This window comes from Agelaius phoeniceus, chromosome 11 (genome assembly GCF_051311805.1).
Source record: "Agelaius phoeniceus isolate bAgePho1 chromosome 11, bAgePho1.hap1, whole genome shotgun sequence".
Classification (NCBI taxonomy): Eukaryota; Metazoa; Chordata; class Aves; order Passeriformes; family Icteridae; genus Agelaius; species Agelaius phoeniceus.
This window is the reverse complement of record NC_135275.1, coordinates 16,547,691-16,567,611: the sequence shown is the minus strand read 5'-3', so window position 1 is coordinate 16,567,611 and position 19,921 is coordinate 16,547,691. Positions and strand designations below refer to the sequence as shown.

The 19,921-nt window shown below is 49.4% G+C and overlaps 1 protein-coding gene across 3 annotated transcripts in view; it reads left to right on the top strand.

Moving 5' to 3' along the window:
* The window catches only part of PRICKLE2 (prickle planar cell polarity protein 2), a 103,902-nt gene that overhangs the window by 72,203 nt on the left and 11,778 nt on the right, over positions 1-19,921 (top strand). For all 3 annotated transcript variants that reach the window (XM_077184375.1, XM_077184376.1, XM_054640315.2), the window contains 5 exons: positions 10,620-10,733; positions 12,446-12,583; positions 13,241-13,444; positions 15,109-15,295; positions 17,903-18,766. In XM_077184375.1, coding sequence (XP_077040490.1) covers positions 10,620-10,733; positions 12,446-12,583; positions 13,241-13,444; positions 15,109-15,295; positions 17,903-18,766 — 1,507 coding nt within the window. The remainder of the gene's footprint in view (positions 1-10,619; positions 10,734-12,445; positions 12,584-13,240; positions 13,445-15,108; positions 15,296-17,902; positions 18,767-19,921) is intronic.

Genomic DNA, 19,921 nt, shown 5'->3' with positions numbered 1-19,921 from the left:
ATCTGTCTGATTAGAGAAAATCCAGTTGTTTGGTAGCTTGTTTCTTTTTTTTTTCCTTGTCTTTATAAGCCTTGTTCAGTGCTCTCTTGAAACTCCACAGCACCATGTGTTTCATTTGGTGCCATCCAACCGTGCAAATCAGGCAGCAGCCTTATTTTCTGTCACCTTCCTTATGTCAGAAGCTCTCTTTTTGCCTCACAGGAGGTACAAGATGTGGTGTGTGGAGAAATGCAGATGGTTCTGAAGTGGCTCTGCTGGTCCTTCGTGCTGTGGCAACATGAACTGATGGGTTTGGGGGGTCCCATTGGAGGACCATACCCAAGCTGGTGCCACCTGCTCTCATTGCTGGTTTATGACCAAGCATGTCAGCAGCTTCTGGAGCTCAAGCTGGCCCATGGTCCTGTAGCTTTGGGTGGAAATACAGGTATTTAGTGACAGGTGGCACCTGACCAGGTAGACATGGTTATGGGCAGTGATTGAAACCCTCTTTCAGCATGGAGGTGACATATTCCAGGAGATCTGTGTGCTTCTTTGATCCTTTAGATGCTCTTTAAATGTGGCATCAGGGAGTTGGGCATGCTCAGGAGGAAAGAGAAATCCTTTAGCTCTACCAGTTGCTACTGACATCTCATGCATTACTCAGGTTAATGTAATTTTAGGTTCTTCCAGCATCTGTTCCTTGCAGAGGTCATGGTGCTCCTCAGTCCTAACACTTATTTTCTCAGTACACTCCTCAGTCTGCATCGCTGGGCCTTTAGGCAAATTTGCCACTTCAGTCCTGTCTCTAATCACCATGGAGATGAAGAGCAGCCATAAGCAGAGGCAGAGACAGGCCCTGAAATCCATCCAGCTGAGGATGGCTCATCTGCCAGCCCTGTCATGACTTTTCACGTGTTAGATGAGCCACTGAGATGACGAAAACGAGATGTGACTCTCCTGGGCTGTGCAGGAGCCACACTGCAGGCCTGGCCTTTGTCCCTGGTGAAGAGCAGCACCCTGAATTTCATGGAATCACAGAAAGGTTGTCCCATGGCTGGGATTGCCCCATAGTGCAGGAGGGGCCATTTACCTCCCATGGGGGTAGGAGATGCCTCTGCAGCAGCTCACTGGGGACGTGTCAGTCTGCAGGCAGATGTGGCTTTTTTGGTCCACGAGTCAGGTGTGTGCACATGGTGTGGAGCCTCTGCCAGGCTGGTGCCTGCCATGGAACAAGCTGGTGGGCTCTGCCCTGGCTGAGGGTACTGCTGTCAGGCTGGGCTGAAAATAACACATTAACAGGCAGGGAATTTCTCTCTGCCTCCTGCTGTTTCGCTGTTGCATTTTTTTTGGATGTGAAGCAGATTAAATGAAACAACTTTTTCCGCAATATTCTACTTTATTAAAATCTCAGTGCAGTATATGAACTGGGGAGGTAAGTGTTCCCCTGAAAGACTAATGCAATTTTCTTATTTTACTTGGACGACAGCCTCCCTGCCTCACTATTCTTGGGAGACAGCGCTCATGCCTCACTCAACACAGCAATTTACAGGATTTCAGTGGGGAGGAGTTGGCCTGCAAACATGACATTGTTTTTTGGCAGTGTCCAAAGGTCATTTCAGTATTTGAAGAGTCCCTTCAATCCAAAGCTTAAATTACTGTCATCTAGAGGGAAATAGACTCAAGCCTATAAGGTCTCACTGTACTCCTGGACACTAACTCGGGCCTCAGCTGCTCTGTGGGACATGTCATAGTGAAAATCATGTTGGGTACTCTCAATGCCCAGTACTGAAGACAAAAAAAGCATTGGTCCAATGTTCACAGATACTGATCCAAACATTGTAATGAGGAGTGGAGCTGGAAGTTATCCCTTATATTATGGCTCATCAGTGTGTAAGACTAAAAAGTCTTAGAGTGTGTAAGGCTAAAAAGGGCTTTACTCAAAAGCCATAAATGCAATATATTTCTAAATATAACACAGGGATTAGGATAGTAATTTAAAAATTGATAGCACCCCTCCATAAGGTATGATGAAAATTTTTCTGGTAAACCAACTAAAATGTATTACATGTCTGCTCAAGAAAGAGGGGTGTAAACTGGAAGGACACTGGAAATGTTATTTCATTGGGGAGCCTACAAGAGCTTGGTTTGTCCAGCCTTGCAAATTGCTCATTAGGATTGTTCTTTGCCCTGTTCATTAGAGGGGGCAGAGCAGTTACCCAAGCTCCAACTTTAGCCCAAGAACACAGACATAAACTGTCTCCAAATGCATTCAGGCAGGAAATTGGAAGGGGTTTGAGACCATCAGAGGTGTAAGGCTCAGCAACAACCTGCCAGCCAGGAAAGTGACAGGTAAAAACCCAGGACTGAGCTCCATAAATCACAATGTGATAAGGAAATAGAGTTTCTTGTAGTAGCAATCAGCTACACAGGATGGCCAGGAGGCTTCTGTGTGGTCTAATCCACATTGAATCCAATCCACTTGGATTGGATTCAATGAGAAGTTGTCTTATGGCAGAAGAGGGACTTCCCTTCTGGAAGATAGGCATGCAGATGGGAATGGCAGAGATGGCTGTACAGAAGCAGGGACATGGGCTTTGTGAAATGCTCTTTTTTTCTGCCTTGCAGTTCAATGGTTGGATAAAGAAATCAGTGTCAAAGTCTTGAAATGGGCAAACACCTTTAGAAGTGTGTCCTCAGCAAAGCAAAATCCCAGGCTGAGCCTGGCTGCAGAGACAGAGGAAGACATCTTTGGGAGCCAGTTTGTCTGCTGGGGCTGGCAGTGTGACAGCTGATCCTCCTTGCACTGACATAAGTTTGAGGGCAGATGCTTGAAAATAAGTCCTTCTGTGATGTGTTTTTCACATTTTTAGGCAAGGCATGTGTAAATACATGTGAATGTGCAGCCTTGAATTCCTTGGGCCTGTGGTTTGGAGAAATCCAAAGGGGTTATAACATGCCACTTTGAATTTCTGAATACAAGGGATTTTTTAGGATTTCTATCTTTATTGTGTCTCAGTATTAGGAGCAGCTGGTTATGGGCAGAAATTTCCAATTAAACAAAAGATGGGGCTCTACTTCAGCCTTGCTGTGGCTTTTTTGTATGGCTCTGGCATGCCAACATCTGAGAACCTTGCATGTGCTGTAAGAACTTAATTCCCTCTTGTTGTCAACACAGTTGCTCTGGTTGAGTCCCTTAAAAAGTTATGAAAAATCTCATCTGAGCTAAAATTAGCAGCATGAAGGTTCAGGGGACCATTTTTCTCTAAGGCAGCCGTTAGAGCTTGGACCTGAAGAGCTTTGCAGTGGTGTGAAACTTGTAGCTGTCACAGGGAATTTATCCAGGGGCTAGAATATGTGTTAATCCTTCTTCTGGATATTTTGAAAGACCTGTTGCAAGGGCTCGAGTTATAAAACCTTCAAGTTTCATCAGTTGCTGTTCAGGTCACAAAGTGAGGAAAGGAGAATGGAGATGAACCTACACTGAACATGCATTTACACCTTACATAAAGATTTTCACCATTCTGGTGAGGCAGAAAGTACATTATCTGGGCCAGGCATCCCTGGGGGACGTGTGTCTCACTTGTGCCTGTGTGTCAGGGTCATTGTATCATCTTGTCCTTTCTTGAGCCTCCTGAGTTCACCAAACTGTTTCACTCCTCGAGAGACTGAAGGCTTGCATGGGGCAAGGAAGGAGTAAAACAAACCAAAGCGACCCAAACCTGTGTAGTAGTGGGAAGCAGACAAGCTCGTTTACAACCTGGTAGAGGAAGGACAAAAGGCCCATGAAGAGCTCTTCCTTGCTGGTAGATCCTGGGAGCAGAGCAGCATGGATGGAAAGTGAGGGCCCTGAGGAGAAGCTGTTCCTGGTGTACCCTGCTCCCAGGAGCTGCAGCTGCCTCTCATTCTGCCCGCTTACACATGTGCACGCTGGAGTATTTTACCCAAAAGCTGCCTTTCAGCACGTTTTGAAAAGCTCTCCAGTTTCACTTTGAGGTAGGGTAAGTCCATCACCTCCCCGGTGAACTCTCTCAGTATCTAAATAGCCCGGCAGTTAGCGGCTCTTATTTCAAGGCTGGAGCTGTCTAAATCCAGCCTCCAGGCATCGGACTGTGCCGAATGCTTCCCAGCTGCTGGATGGAGCAGCAGTCCTGCTCACGGAATGCTTTGCTTTTTCTGCCTGTGATGCCAATGCTGCGTGACTTGGGGGCAGCTGGAGTGGGGTAGGAGGTCCTGGAGCTGCTCCCCTGCCCTGGAACAGAGTGGATGAAGTGTGGGCACATCCCATGCTGCAGAAGAGCCCATGGCAAAACTGTGTGTCTGGACATTTGCTCCATTTCTGTATCCTGGGGTGTTACCCTGATCGTGGTGAGCCAATGGAAGCTGTCTAAATTACTTAATCCTTGAACAATCTTATTACCAGGGAAGGAATCAGCTACTCTTGGTGGGTCACAGAAACAAAACCAATTGCCTGACATGGTTTGCTCGATTCTGAAATTTGAAGAATATGTGTGGAGGTCAGCAGAGGTGAGAGGCAGGGGAGGAGCAGGGAGTGGAAAAGGAAACTGAAAAACCCTGGACTACCCAACAGAAACTTCTCCTGGAGCTTTATTCCAGTGTGCAATTACAGCTTTTCTGAGTTGCAGTGTTACACAAGTGTGCTACCCCGTGCCTTAGAAATCCAAGAGCATGTTATGTGGGATGCCCAGGGGAATGATCAGTGATGATCAATGCAGAAGATGATCATTATCATTCCTGGTCCTCCAGGGGACCTTGAGCCCTGCATGGACCTCGCAGCATAGACCGCTCTTGATGCTGTTGAAAGCACTGATCTGGCTCTTTTTAATCCAAATTCAATTTCTGCTTTAAAAAAAAAAAAAAAGAAAAACCATGTCATAGGCTTTCACAAGTCTAAAACGTGCGGACGTAGAGCCTTCATTCAAACGTTCCTCTTTGATGGCAGCAGGAAGCGGCGCTTCCGAGGGATCTCTTGCAGGGAGAGCTGCTCCAGAGGCTTGGCAGGGATGGATGTCGTTCTGACTGGGAGCAGCAGCGCTCTGACGCCTCAGCTGCCGTGGGAGAGGAGCGTGCGGAAAGCCGCAGAGCGTGCCAGAGCAAATAGCACTTAGAAAAATGATTTTTCCTTTGTTCCCTGCCTTTGTCCCTCTGCCTTAGGAGCGGGTTTCCAAGAGCAGGCGCGCAGCGTTGCGGGATGCCGGACTGCCCGGCGCCAGGAGTGCATCTGCCCCCACTGCTGTGTGATGGACACTCTCAGTCTGGGAGGGACACAGGCCTGCTCCCAGCTGGGGCTCTGGGCTCTCAGGGGACACTCTGCATCCCTCCAGGGTGCCTGCCTGCCTGCCTGCATCCCCACGCTTGGCAGAGCCAGCCAGCAGTTCCCTCTCTTCAGAGCATCTGGCCCTGCTGTAAGGATTGTTTTGCTTCAAAAAAATAAATCAGTGCTTTGTATCCTAATGGCCTTGGAAAAGGAGGACGTGCCAGACTCAGGCCAAAGCACACTGAACCCGTTTTCCAGGCTCACACGTGCTGTCATCTGTGGAGCTCGTGTGTGAGTCAACGTGTACAAACACTTGCAGTGTTTCACAGACATATTGGGAAGGTTATTTGCATGTGGTTTGTTTGGGATTTTTTCCCCTTGCTTTTCCAAGGGAGGCCAGCAGAAATGAGAGACATACAAAAGCATCAGGTTTGTTTCTCTGTCAATTTTAAGTGCTCAGTGTAAAGGGTCATTAAAGCCTGGCGTGTGCTCTTCAGAAGCTGGCACTGGGGAGGAGCAGGCAAGCCACAGGAGCAGCCCTGCTCGCCCAGGCCAGCACAGGCTTGTCAGAGCCACTGTTTGCCTTCCTCCCTCAGCAGCCAAGTCCCGTGGGAGTTTGCACGCAGCAGTGAGCCAGGAGAAGGGGCCACAATGAAGCACACACACATCAATGTGCCACCAACTCCCTGTGCTACCACGGGACATCCCAGGCTGTCATGGAATGGGCTGCCAGGGCTGTGGTACCCTGGCACGTTCCCAGGGGAAATGATGCTGTGCTGGACATGGTGGGGACACTGGGGAATGCTGTATTTTCAACAGACTCCACTGTGTGTGATGCTTTACTGCACTGTGCCTGAGTGCTGGCTGACTCACCAAGGTCCCCTTCTTGGGGACATCCACGCTCAGGCACCCTACTGTGCACAGGCCAGCAGGTCCTGCCCTCACAGGGCTCTTTGCAAAAGCCTTGCAGTTGCTTTTGCAGTTGGTTTGGTTTCAGGAGAGCCAGGCAGGATTGCCCAGCTGGAGCTGTGAGGGCTGAGCAAGTCAGCACCCGTGCCAGGACACCGTGAGCTCCTTTGTAGTCCATCCCAGCCATCGAGTCATCCCAAACAGCCCGGTTTGGTGGGTGCTTTGGGAGGGGGGTTGTGCTCAGAGCGAGTACAACCAAATGCTACTTCCCAACAGCAATTTGTGGCGTAAGAAATATGATATTTCCCCTCCACCTCCTTTAATTCATTGATCAAAGAGATCCTTCACCAATAGCTTGAATTTACAGGATGTTTGCAAACTTTTCCTTCTAGGAGGTGTAAGGCTTTGCTCACAGATACGCTCATGTGGTTTTTGTCTTTGGTCACCCTGGGACCATCAGGACAAGCTGTAGTCCTGCCTTTATTTAGCAGGGCCAGGGTAGGTTTGTAAACTGTCAAAGTTAAACTGGAAACATACTCCAAACCTAAGAAGACCACAGAGCACAAAGGCATTTGTAAACTAATGTAATTACTCTCTTCAGTGCCTTTGAATAAAGTTGGCTCCAGTTTAAAGGCTTTTTCCTACCCTGTTTTTACATTATGTTCTTTCCTTTCTCCTGGTTTGTGACTTTTTTAATTTCTACCTTCCCCTCCTCCCCTTTAGCATCAAGCAGCTGTTAATTTCCAAAATGTATGTCGGTTTTTGTTAGCAAAACTTGGTGTTTGGACATTTTCCCTATAAAGGTGAGAATATCACCTTGAGAATCTGTTGTGCCAGGTTCTGGTAGCATGGAGCCTGTCCAAGTGGGACTTCCCTGGGGCAGGATGAAGCTTGCCCAGGCCCCCAGTATCCCTTGGCACCCAGCACCCACAGCTGTCCCTGTGTCCAGTGCACTGGCCAGACCATGCTCATGGCATCTGCAACCTTGAGATGTTGTGTGAAGCTTTATTTTAACTCAGTGTGATGTTTTCCAGTCTCTTTTGGGATTTCTCTCATGCAGATGTGAGCAGAAGTCAGAGTGAAGTGAGACAAGTGGGAAAACTGAGGATAAAAGCTAGTCCAGCCCCACAAGGGCCTCCTGTGTGTTAATGATGTTTGTTGGGATAACCATGGGCAGAACAGATCTGTTGTGAGGGGAAATAGGAGGATGCAGAGCTGCTGGGTTGTACAGCAGAAGTATTTAATAATAAAACAGTTACAGATACTGCATGGTTTAGAGAGGAAATGTTATCTCTCTGGGGTCATTGCCCACACTGTTATCCTTATCTGGGTGCAACTCCTGTTGCAGAGCCCGTAAGGGCAGTGAGGAGCCATCAGCAGGCACTTGGGGGTCTGGCCCTGGCCCTGCAAAGCTCACCAGCTAGAAGGCTTGTGCATGCTGCAACACAGAACTGGATGGAGGAGGAGTTACTTGAGCATAAAACAGTGACCTTTTGTACAAAAGCAAAGTGCAGAGTGAGCAGTTTTAGTTTCCCGGCAAGTTAACACTTTCTGCAGGCTTTTTCCCTGAAAAGCCAGGTTGATCTAAGAATCCCCTTTTCCTTCTCTATTTTTGAGCATCACAGAGGCCTGTGCCAGCCCAGCTGCTCCCATGCCAGGTCAGCAATGCTGTCAGCAGCCAGCTGGGCACAGAGGCAGGAACACTGGCAGCCTGTGACCCTGTCCCTCCCTTGGGTCTCCCATCCAAGGAGCTGGGTTCATGCCATGGGAACAGGTGATGGATGAGAGAGTGTAATATGCACAGGCATGGCCTAATGTCAGCCTGGGCAAGGGGTGGCCTTCTGCTCTTCATCTGCCCCCTGGGTGGATCTCTTGGGATTGAAGTGATGTCCTGGGTGAAAGGATCTGTGTTTTTCCCCAGAAGAGGATGGTGGCTGCAGAAAGTTGTTGGCAGGCAGAAGGATTTTCTCCCTATGAGATGTTCCACAGGTACTGGACAAGGATTGGCAGCTGCCTCTGCTCCATCCTCTCCATGAGCACTCCTCTAGAAGGTCCCTGTGGCTGATGCAGATCCAAAGCAAACCCTTTCAGGTTATTTCAGGCAACAGAACACAGGTTGGAGCCTGTTGTATTTATTTTGTTTTGCTTCTCAAACCAAATTGCCCATCCCTGCCAAGCTATGTTGCTGGTGTGATGGGAACCAGTTCCTGCAGTCCTGCTGGGAGTAAATGGAAAACTTCCCAGCGGAAGCAGGAGCAGAGCTGGGCACGTACATCCTGCTGGATTGTGCTCCAGGAATGCAGCACCCAGGCAGCTGAAGGAAGAGCTCCCATCCTTGTTTTTTGCCCAGGGTGAGCGTCTTGGGGCTCATTGCTGTAGTAGTTTGGCAGCTCTTCAAAAAAAAGTAATTTATGGTCTCCACCAACTTCAAGGATTGGGTGGGCAAAAAAAACTTCATTGCAAGAAATCAAAACACAAGCTAACCAATGTGAGCACAGGGCACAGTGAACAGCCTCTCTGCACATGGGGGATTTGGCAGCAGAAGCCACAGGGGTGTGTGCTGGCTGGGCACACACAGCGTGGCCATGTGGGAGCCTGGCAGCCCAGGAAAGGGTCTGCTGTGGCAGCTGGGGCATTGCTGGGGGATTTTCAACTGCAAACTCTGCTGCAGACTTGCTGCATGAACTTAGGGAGCTTATTTAACACCATGATGCTGCAATTAGGCCTTTGCAATGTGTATATTTGCTACCTTGGATAGCACGTCATAAGAATTTTAGTGTTTTTAATGTGCTTTGATGTTCCTGGATGAAGGATGCTCTATAAATGCAAAGTAAGTATTCTAATGGATGTAGTTTGTTTTCTTTTTAACATAACAAAATACTTTGCAGCCATTCTTTCTTTGACAGTTTCCATAGCTGGTGGGTCTGTTTCTGCTGTGCCTTAGCAAAACAAATTTAGGGTTTTGCAGTGGAATATGCTCAGCATGTTCCTCAGCTTTACGACACAAGCAGTTCCCTTGTCATCAGCACTGCAGACCTGCGTGTGGAAATCTGCTAAAATCTCCCTTTCTGGAAAACCTGATGATAGGGAAAGGTGGATGGTGACATCGGTTTGGGAGGAACCATAAATTGAGAAAACCACTGGAGCAGCTCTTGCTCTCAGGTAGTTCTGAATGAGAGCAGGGAGTGAGATGAATGCAGAGCAATTATTCCTGAATAAAGCTAGGTTTGGATAGTTATTCTGGAATAAAAGGATATTTCTTTCTGCAGAAGATAATTGCATGTGAGCCACCCCCATCAGCCTGTGAGCCCATGGGTGAGCTCCCCTGGCAGCCAGCCCTGTGTGACCAGCCCATGTCCCCCTTCCTCCCAGTGACCCACAGCACCCTGTCATTTGCAGATGCTGTGGGGCTGTGCAGGCAGAGGGGGCTTCTCTGGAGAGAGCTGGCCTAGGTGGTGCTTTCTAGGCCAAAGTCCAAAGCATACAGTGAGGGAAAAAGCTGATCAGAAACCATGGCAAAGGAAGTGTTATTTGGGAAAAGCCCTGTGAAAGCTGCAGGCAGTGCAGCCACTCCAAAATGAATTGCTGATAGCTGAGGGAGCATCTCGGGGCTAATCCCACCATGGCAAAGGCAGAAAGCTGTGTGCACTGGGAGAATAGCCTGCATCTCTCCAGCCAGGAGCAGATTTAGGGAAGCCAGCCAGCCTTCTGCTTCTGCCCAACCATCCAGAGACATCTGGGGCTGCAGCAAATCCCAGTCCCAGCTGAGCTTACCTTTACCTTCTCCTGGTTCTTCCCAAGCTGTTCAACATCACTGTGGCCATTTCAGAGTGGCTCCTCAGCCAGCAAGTCCCCTCCCGGTGCTGGCCCGGCCCTTGAGTGCACATCCCAGGTGTGGCAGTCGGAGCAGAGATGCTGGGGTTCAGGGTGTGCTTCCTCTCCGGGCTGCACTGCGCTCCCAGCGTCGGGCACGCCGTTCCTCAGCCTTTTTAATAGCTGATTTTAATTACACGCTCTGAGACGAAAGAGAAAAACTGAGCCTTCCAACAGATTTTATCTGCTGTTTATTTCCACAAATTGCTGCAGAAAAAAGCCCGGAGGGGTTTGATGGAGGTGGAGGCTGAGATAGCCAGCAACACGGAGACTGCTGGGGCGCAGCCTTCTTAACCTCCCTGCCGAGGCAGGTGCCGACACATCCCCGCAGCCGGCGCAATGCTCACGCTATGGAGGCTGACAGAGCAAACGGTAACGTGCCCACCTCGCCGGGGCTGCCACCCCTCTGCCTTGGAGGACAAAAGAAAACAAACCCAGAGCAGCTCCTGGCAGCGTTTCCTTGCTCAGAATCTTGGGGAAGACCCAGCACTTGCTGCCTCAGGGGGTGGCTGCTGGCCGGGCACAGGGGCATGGGCTCGGCCAGGGAACCCCACTGACAGGAGCCCCCTCTTTTGTTCCCTAGGTGCACCAGTACTACAGCTGCCTGCCCGAGGACAAGGTTCCCTATGTCAACAGCCCGGGAGAAAAATCTCGCATAAAGCAACTTCTTCACCAGCTGCCGCCACATGACAATGAGGTCAGTATCCAGAAAATGTGCTTGGACATCAGCAGGGCTGCGGGTGGGGAGTGGGTGCTCCTCCTGGGGTTGCTTGTGGGAAGCGTGGCTTTCCTTTCTCATCTCCTTTTGCTTTTCAGGGGGATATTCTTGAATTTCAGTCATGTTGTTGTTTAAGTTGCTGTATTTGCTTCCTGCTTTGATTGTTGGAGGTGGGGAGTTGTTTGTTTCAAAAGTTAAAATTTTTTTAAGTCATCTTTCCTCAGTTGTCTGAAAGAAAAGCATTTCCTCAGCCCTTGGAGGCCAAGGCTCCGTTAAAAGTGGCTTGGAATGCTGTTGAGATTATCTAGAGACAGATCCAAAGTTGCAAAAGCCTTTTCCCAGGTGCTGCTTCCGACTCACCTTGGAGTGGGAGTGAGTGTGCAAAGGAGGGGCTTTCTGGGCTGAGCCTCATGAGCTGGGAGAGCCTGCAAGGCCACAGGTTGAGTCAAAACCAGTCAGAGCAAAATAAACCTTCTTACGTCTCGCAGGAATGATGTGAGGCAGCAAAAAGGGTCTGGTCTTTGACGTCCTGATCTCACCAGTGAGAACACTGGCTTTTGGTAACCCGCAAAATTTCCCTGTGTAAACAAAAAAAATTATTTTCATGCTACTTTCTGAAGAAGCAGCTCTGGGAAATACATGCAGGTAACTTGTTTGATCTCAGTCAGATTTTAACAACTTTGCTTGCGTGTGGCTGGGTGCCATGGGCACAGCACTGTCAGCATGGGGGGAGCTCCAGGCACAAAGAAGGGATTTCTTCCTGTACACCCTTGGGTCCCAACCTGCCTGCCTGCTTCCCTGGCAGCTGCTGGAAACCCACAGCCTCTGACAGCCAAAAAACATAAGAATAAATACACACAAATGCTGCTACTGCAGCCTCTTTTCCTGCAAGTTGGACTTGCAGGTCTGTGTGTATTTTCTGCAAATTGGCAGATTTTGCATCCAGTTTCCCTTCATGCTCAGTTTTGCTCCTTTTAACATTGTGTTGCTGGTTGCTCATGTGAATAACACTGCTCAGCTCCGTGAGCCTGCTCTCCCAAATAACGGAGGGTGGATTGGGCACTGGTGCCACATTTGACCTCCCTGGCTCTTTAGTTGTATTCCCCATTGAAATGCAACCAGCCAAGAGCTAAGCCTGCAGGATGGAAATAGCCAGGAAAACCTCAGAGTTTTATAAGCTTCAGGGAAATTGCATCATTCATTGTTTATATCCTTTTATTTTACTTATTTCCTTATTACCTCGCAATGCAGAGGTTTTGCAAATGAGCAGGCTTGATCCTGTGCTGGAAAAATAGTTCACAAGTCACTGGAACTCTGTGTTTTGTGCAAAGAAAAGGGTCTGTGCTCTAGAAATGCTAGTGGAATATTATGAAGACCTCTGCCAGGAGGCAGAGGCTGATGGAGAAAGCAGGAAAACCCATCAGTCCAGTTGCTGGTCTGGGTGGGTCTCTAAGAACCCAACTTTTAAGACTTTTCTACAAATTGAGTGCTCAAAGAGCAACAATCCTCCTGCCCTTTTTTCTCATCTCAACCTCTTGAAATTCTGACCAAACCCCAGCTACCTGAAGCCCATTGTTTCTCCAGCCTCCCCACAGCCAAGGGCAGAGGTTTTGCAGTGCCCATGGAATGGTGCCTCACTGGGTGGCGAGCCAGGGACACCCCAGGCACTGAGCATCATTTGTGTTTTTTAGGTTCGCTATTGCAACTCATTGGATGAGGAGGAGAAGAGGGAGCTCAAACTCTTCAGCAACCAGAGGAAGAGGGAAAATTTAGGGAGAGGCAATGTTCGGCCATTCCCTGTAACCATGACAGGAGCCATCTGTGAGCAGGTGGGTAGTGGCTGATGAACTGGTACCTGCATCACCAAGTTAAGTGAAATATGTCTGCTCTGAAGACAGGCTGAGAGAGCTGGGGCTGTTCACCCTGGAGAAGAGAAGGTTCTGGGGTGCTTTAAAAACCTCTCTAGTACCTAAAGGGACTACATGAGAGCTGAACAGGGACTTTTTACAAGGGCATATATTGATAGAGGGGATGGCTTTAAACTGACAGAAGGCATGTTTAGTTTAGATATTAGAAAGAAATCCTTTCCTGGGAGGGTGTTGAGGCACTGGTGCAGGTTGCCTAGGGAAGTTGAGGCTACTTCATCCCTGAGAGTGTTCAGGCCAGATTAGATGAGGCTTTGAGGAACCTGGTGTGGTAGAAGGTGAGCCCGCCCATGGCAGGAGGATTGGAACTGGTTGATCTTCAGGTTCCTTCCAAGTCACACCATTCCATGATTTAATGACACTCATGAAACAAGCACCTGCCTGTGGCCCTGCCAGGTGTGAGTGCTGGGGTCTGTCAGGGCACCTTTCATGATACTTGACATGAAGTTGTGAATTCATCTCCTGGCATTATGCAGGGCAGTGACTGTGAGAGCACCTGTTGGTGATGGGTGGCAGTGGGGTCACCCACGCTCCTCCATTAATCCCTGGCTTTTCTGACAGTGCGGTGGCCAGATCAATGGAGGGGACATGGCTGTCTTCGCCTCACGAGCGGGTCACGGTGTCTGCTGGCATCCTCCCTGCTTCATCTGCAGTGTCTGCAATGAGCTGCTGGTCGACCTGATCTACTTCTACCAGGATGGGAAGATCTACTGTGGCAGGCACCACGCTGAATGCCTCAAGCCCCGCTGTGCTGCTTGTGATGAGGTAAGAGACAGCATCTGCCATGAGCGCTGCTGCCCGCTCAGGTGGCACAGAAGGGTTGGGTGGCATTTCCCCTCCATCCCTGGCTTTTTCATGGAGGCATACACACCAAACTGATGGCATGGCTTTGCCAAGGGTTTGAGCAAGCTTTTCCTGAGGTTTCAAATATTCTTAGTTTCAGTCTGCCTAGAACTGTTATGAGTTAGGGCCTCACCTACACACAGGAAGCTGGGGGGTTTCCATGACTGTTTCCAGTAGAAGCACAGCCCCCTCTCTTTGTGATTTTAGCCCAGCTGGGTGTGGTGATCTTCCCTTCTCCTCCATTTCCCCTGAAGAAGCCCCTGGTGGGATGAGTGCTGTATTTCTTACAAGTCAGTCATGTCTGAGTACACACCGAGCTGAAATAGGCTTTGAGAGAGGCGATTAACAGGCTACAGGAAGCTGAACAAATAGAATACAAAACTGAGATAGAAAACCATACAGAGTCGCCTCTGAGCACTTCTCAAGTGTCAATCTCTGTTTAAAAGGCTGGTGAAGGAAATTGTTCTGGTTTTTAAAGTTATGAAAACCATAGTGTGGAAAACCATATGTTCTATAAAATACCACGTCCCATCCTTGTAAGCATGTAATAGTAAATATCCAAGGCTATATGCACTTCAAATATAAAGAGCATTGATGTATGTGTCCAATTAAATCTGTAGTGTTACCAATGAAAGACAACCCTAACCATTCAACTGGTTCTATTTTTTTGTAGCTTAGGCTGGGTAATTTTTTTTCATGTATTTTTTATCCCTGCAAATTCTCGTTTAATTCTTTCATTCAGCTCATTTTTCAGCATGTTTTTCTTCCCCTAAAACATCAAGTACTAATTGTGAGAAACAATAATTCAGGGGTAGGAGGATCTGCAAGGGAAAAGCTTTTGGTGTACCCTGTGCCAGCACAGAGAAACAGGGAGCAGATCTGAGGCTGCTGGCTCCCTTGGCTTTGTAAGTTGAGAATGGGTGGGGATGAGAAGAAGCCACAGCAAGAAAGCATCTGCTGAAGACACTTTATATGGCTGCTTCTCCAACTCATCCTTAACAGCACTCTGTTCCTCAGTTTCCCCACTGGTACAATGACTGCTATCACCTTTATATAGACACCCAGGCTGGGGTAGCAGCAAGATGAGGAGCAAGGTACCTCCATCTTTTCTCTTCTGGAGAGCTGCCACTTTTCCTTGTGTTTTTGCTCTTCCTTTGTGGTCAGGTCCCTGTTTCAGAGATGAGTAAATGTGTTCCAGTAAGCAGCTGCTCTGTTCTTCAGAAGTCCAGCAGATCGATAGGTTGTATATAAGTGTGTTTATTACCCTGATCGACCCCTCTGTTTGATGGGTGAGCTCAAGAGCACATCACTGCAGCTCTGCCTTAACACTTTGTAGTCTGGGCACTAACACACTTCGGAGGAATTTGCATTTTAATGGATTTTCCTAAGAAATGATGGGTGCCCCTGCCACAAACCAAACTATGGGAGTTTCCCACGCAGGACTGGAGGAGTAAGCTGTAAAATTTAGAGGATGCATCAACAAAGAGGCCCAGCTGTCATGCAGGGCAGGAGACACAAAGGTTGGTGTCTGCATCCCAGGTCCCTTTTCTGACCATCTCCTCTCCACGCTTGTGTTTCCTCCCCAGATCATCTTTGCTGATGAGTGCACCGAGGCCGAGGGGCGGCACTGGCACATGAAGCATTTCTGCTGCTTCGAGTGCGAGACGGTGCTGGGCGGGCAGCGCTACATCATGAAGGATGGGAGGCCCTACTGCTGCAGCTGCTTCGAGTCCCTGTACGCCGAGTACTGCGACACCTGCGCCCAGCACATCGGTACGGGCAGGGGCCACGGCCCACGGGGCTCACAGGAGCTTTTGGATTACATCCTTGGCAGCACCGTGGGGCTGTGGGCAGGACTGTGTCACTCTTGTGCACAATAACACAGGATAACACAGGAACAGGCAGGAGGCAGTGTTGTAGAAAGTGCAGAAAAGGCTTTATTCAAGAGAACCATGCGGTTTTTATAGTGATACGATAGATTCTATTGGATTGGCTAACTAACAAAAACATCTTCCTCATGCACCATCCTTGAGAAGAGCAGAAAGACGAAGTAGAAAAACACCACCTGCAGATTGTTTATGCTTAACTAGTTATCACATCCTTACAACTCCCTAAAAATTCTCACAAGCTGCTGTGGGAAACGCTTGCCATTTCTCTCTCTCTGTCCCATGGCATCCACAGGACTGTGCATGGCTGGGGCAACCAAATGTGCTTGTGCCTCTCTCTCATCCCACCAAGGAGGTAACATGGTGATTTATTTGGTTAAACTACTGTTTATCCCTTTCTGTATTCAGAGAGGGGAGGGTTATCAGAGGGCAACTTCAGGAGCAATGGCAGCTAGTGAAAGCTTTCTCTGGCATAATAAAATTTCACTGGCACATTTTTTCCCCTTTAAATCTCATTTTCCTGTAAACAGCCTGGCTCTTCAACTCAGGTTTTTCTCATCCAAGCTTGGCAAAGGATCACATGATTTGATGAGCTACTGTCAGAAAAGATGCTTGTTCATTAGGCATCATTATTGTTTCTGGGCCTTTTTCAATCAACTTGCAGATAGATGTTCTCAGAGAGAAAGAAATAATGGATCAGGGTCAATTTATGTTTCTAGAACAGTGATTTAAAATGCACTTCAGTCAAGGGGCTAGATGTCCCCAAGCTGGGTGGGCTGGGAAGCCTCTTGCTGCTCTCCCCAGCTCCCTTTGCCACTTGGCTGAGCACAGTGAGCACGCAGACAGCCCTTCCTTTGTCCATGGAGGTGAGCTGTTCAAGTACTTCATATGCTGCAGAGGAAAAGAAACCAAACATTTTCCTGCTGTGCAGCAGCCAGATGGCACAGGGAGGGGAAACACAGGGAGGATGCATCTCCTGTGACCTGCAGCACATCCTTCCCACAAGCTCAGCTGCAGAAAGGTGAAGAAGCAGCTGGTAATGATTCTTGCATGGTCCCTTCTCTTGTGCTTCCCCCATCTGCTGTCCTTCACTCCAGCTAGCCTGCTGGAGCCTGCTGACTGTCAGGTTTTCAGGGTAAAATGTCTGATTTGGTGCATATTTGCACATTTCTAGCAGGGGAGGGACTGCAACCATTTTGCTGCAAGTCTGTCGTAGTAGTGAACTGAGCACTGTGCTGACAAGCTACCTAAATCAGGGGTAAGCATGTGATAAAGCCTTGTAAGGCTTGGGTTGGGTAGGTGAGGATGGAGTATGGAGGCTGCACTCCTTCCTCTGCAAGATGGCTTTGGGCAGTGGAAAAGGAGCTGATAAAATCCCACCCACCATCTTGTCTCTCTTCTGCTCACAAGTGTAGCACTCCCAACTGTATAAAAGCATTTTGCTCACTATAAGGGGAGGAAAATACCGATTATACTAAACCTAATTTAGCTTGGAACAAACCAGACCATTAACATAGTGTTCATTTATGAGTTACCTGGCAGCACTTGGCCCCACAGCGGGTGAGCAGGCACGTGCTGTGCACATGTGGTGCAGCACCCGCAGTGCCAGCCAGCCCACACTGTGCGTGGCAGTTCCTCAGGGAACAGGGGCAGCAGGGGCTTTGGCCAGGAACAGCAGCTTAAACAAGTGTGTAAATGTTGTAACTGAAACCTCTGGAGCTTTGCTCACGGCTCTGACTGAGAGCACTGTGCAGATGTTGCTCCCTGGGGTTTGGCTGGAGGGAGACAGACTGTCTGTGTCAATTCCTTTACTGAACCCAAGGGGGGCCTGGTGAAGCAACCCAGGAAATGTGGCTGGGTGCAAGGCAAGGGTGTGTGCTCGACCCCTGGGGCCAGCTCTTTTGAAGCCAAAATAAAGTTAGGATGGGACCACAGTAGCAGCAAGGGACAGGGGTGTCATCTGCTCTGTTACATACTTAACCAAGGCAGAACAAATTCCTCATTATGGTTTAGCTGGAGGCTTTTTTTTTTTTTTTTTTTTTTTTTTTTTAATAAGCAGCATATTGCTTTTACTTCAAGGACTTTATGGAGAACTTCTTGCATTCCTTTGCTTTATGATCGGAAATATCCCCATTTAATAGAAAATAGCTTGAGGCATGGTTCTGCTGCCTTTCCCAACACTGAGTAATTCCCAAGCAAAGGCCTGGAATTAGAATTGGGAGGAATTAAAAATGGGATTAACTTCATGCATCAGAGAAACCCTGAAAAAGGGCTTTCAAGAGCAAGGCTGAGTGCATGTCACTCATAGGGGACCATAGAGTCATAGGATAATTTGGGTTGGAATGAACCTTAAAGGTCATCTCATTCCAGCCACCCACCATCAGCAGGGACACTTTCCACCGGGCCAGATTGCTCAGAAGCCCATCCAGCCTGGTCTTGAGGCAGGTGTTGAGTGCAGTGCTAGATGACCCTGACACTGTGATCTTCTCCCAAGGCATTGACCAGGGCCAGATGACGTACGACGGCCAGCACTGGCACGCCACCGAGACCTGCTTCTGCTGCGCCCAGTGCAAGAAGTCACTGCTGGGACGGCCCTTCCTGCCCAAGCAGGGGCAGATCTTCTGCTCCAGGGCCTGCAGCATTGGCGATGACCCCAACGGCTCCGACTCCTCCGACTCGGCTTTCCAGAGCGCACGGGCCAAGGAGTCGCGGCGCAGCGCCAAGATCGGCAAGAACAAGGGGAAGGGCGAGGAGGGGGCACGCAGCCCCTGCAACCAGCTGCAGGTCACCTCCAACCGCCTCTCCACCGACGTGGACCCGCTGTCCCTGCAGATGGATCTGCTGAGCCTGGCCAGCCAGACACCCAGCCTCAACAGGGACCACCTGTGGAGGAGCCGGGATGAGCTCTATCACTACGGGGGCAAAATGGAGCAAAGCCAGTCTCAAACCCCCTTGCAGCTTCTCAGCCAGTGCAACATAAGAACCTCCTATAACCCCACCCAGGTCCCAGGCTCGCAGTCAGATTTATGGGCAAAACACTTCAGCAACCAAAAGAGGAGCTCCTCGTTGGCCATGAAGAGCCACGGTGGCAGCTTCATCCAGGACTGCAGAGAGGACTACTACTCAGGGAGGCTCCGCTCGCAGGAGAGCTACAGTGACATGTCCAACCAGAGCTTCCCAGAGACCAGAGGAAGTGTCAAAGTCCCCAAGTATGAAGAGGAAGAGGAGGGTGGGATGCCAGCGTCGCAGTGCCGCACCCGTCACCCCATCAATGCCCTCAAGTTCACAGAGGACCTGACGCCCACCGAGCAGACTCCCCGGGGCTCCATGGAGTCCCTGGCACTGTCCAATGCCACAGGTATGTCACCCCAATGCCACAGGTATGTCACCCCTGCTCCTGCCACCCTGAGACCACCCCAGCACGCCCTCCATGCAATTGAATCCCTTGTGTCCCGGTATCTTCCCAGGATGAGGGTAACCAAGCCTGGCGACCACTGCTCAGTGACACAGCCTTGTCTGCCAGGTCCTGACAAGCCTTGACAGTTCCTCTCCATTTGCTTGCTTGTTTACCAAATGCAGTGCTTTATGGATGTCTGGCCTTTCTGTGCAGCTCAAAACAAATGTTTTCAAACCCTTTAATCCTCCCTTTTGTGAAGAGAGGGGGAAAATCAAGGCCAACTGCTAACGCAGAGGCAGATTCCAGCTTTCAGCACTTGAAGGAGTGCTGTCAGCTGCCCTTGCAGGCTAAAAATATTTCTGAATGCCTTGAAATAGGCCCAGTTAACCCCTTTTGAATGTTATGCAGTCCTCAAGCATGTGACTAGTTAAAAGAAATTCCTCCCCCTCTCTGCACAGCTCTTTAATTCCTCTTCCCCAACCCCTTGGTAGAAACTGCAGGGAAAAGCCAGGCAAGATGCTTGTCCCATCAGGCTGAGCTTGTTTCTCATGAGCACATCCCAGGGTCATATTTCTCAGTCCTCTCACCCTAAACATGTTTGGGTTTCACTCGTGGCTGCAGGGATGGGTGTGTGTGTGTGTGCATAGGCTCTGGTCTGCAGCTGGGGCTGGGCAGGCTCTGTCCTCCTGCAGCCTGCTCTGCTTCGCTCGCCCACCACAGCTCCCACGTCCCTCAGCACAGAGCTACTCAGAAAAGAGAATACTGAGCCTGCTTTGCTCTGGTTTTTTCACCAGAGAAGCTGCCTTGCTTTTTCTTTGCAGCTTCTCTGGCTTTTCTCTGTTCCAGCCAATCATTGCTTGGATTTGGGCAGGTCTTGCATCTGAACCCCTACAAAATGGAGCCCTTCTGCCTTGTTGCTGGCAGGGAGTGGCCTGTGGGGTGTTTGTGCCTGGTCCCCCACAGATTGCTGGCAATGGGTGGTGAGGATTGCCAAGCCCACAGAGAGCTGAGCCCCCCTGAATCCCAGTTCTGGGCTCTGCCCTGCCTGGATGGACAGGTTTGCTCTGCTATGCCCGTGACTCCTCATCTGGGGTTTGGTGTGTTTGTTTAGGGAAG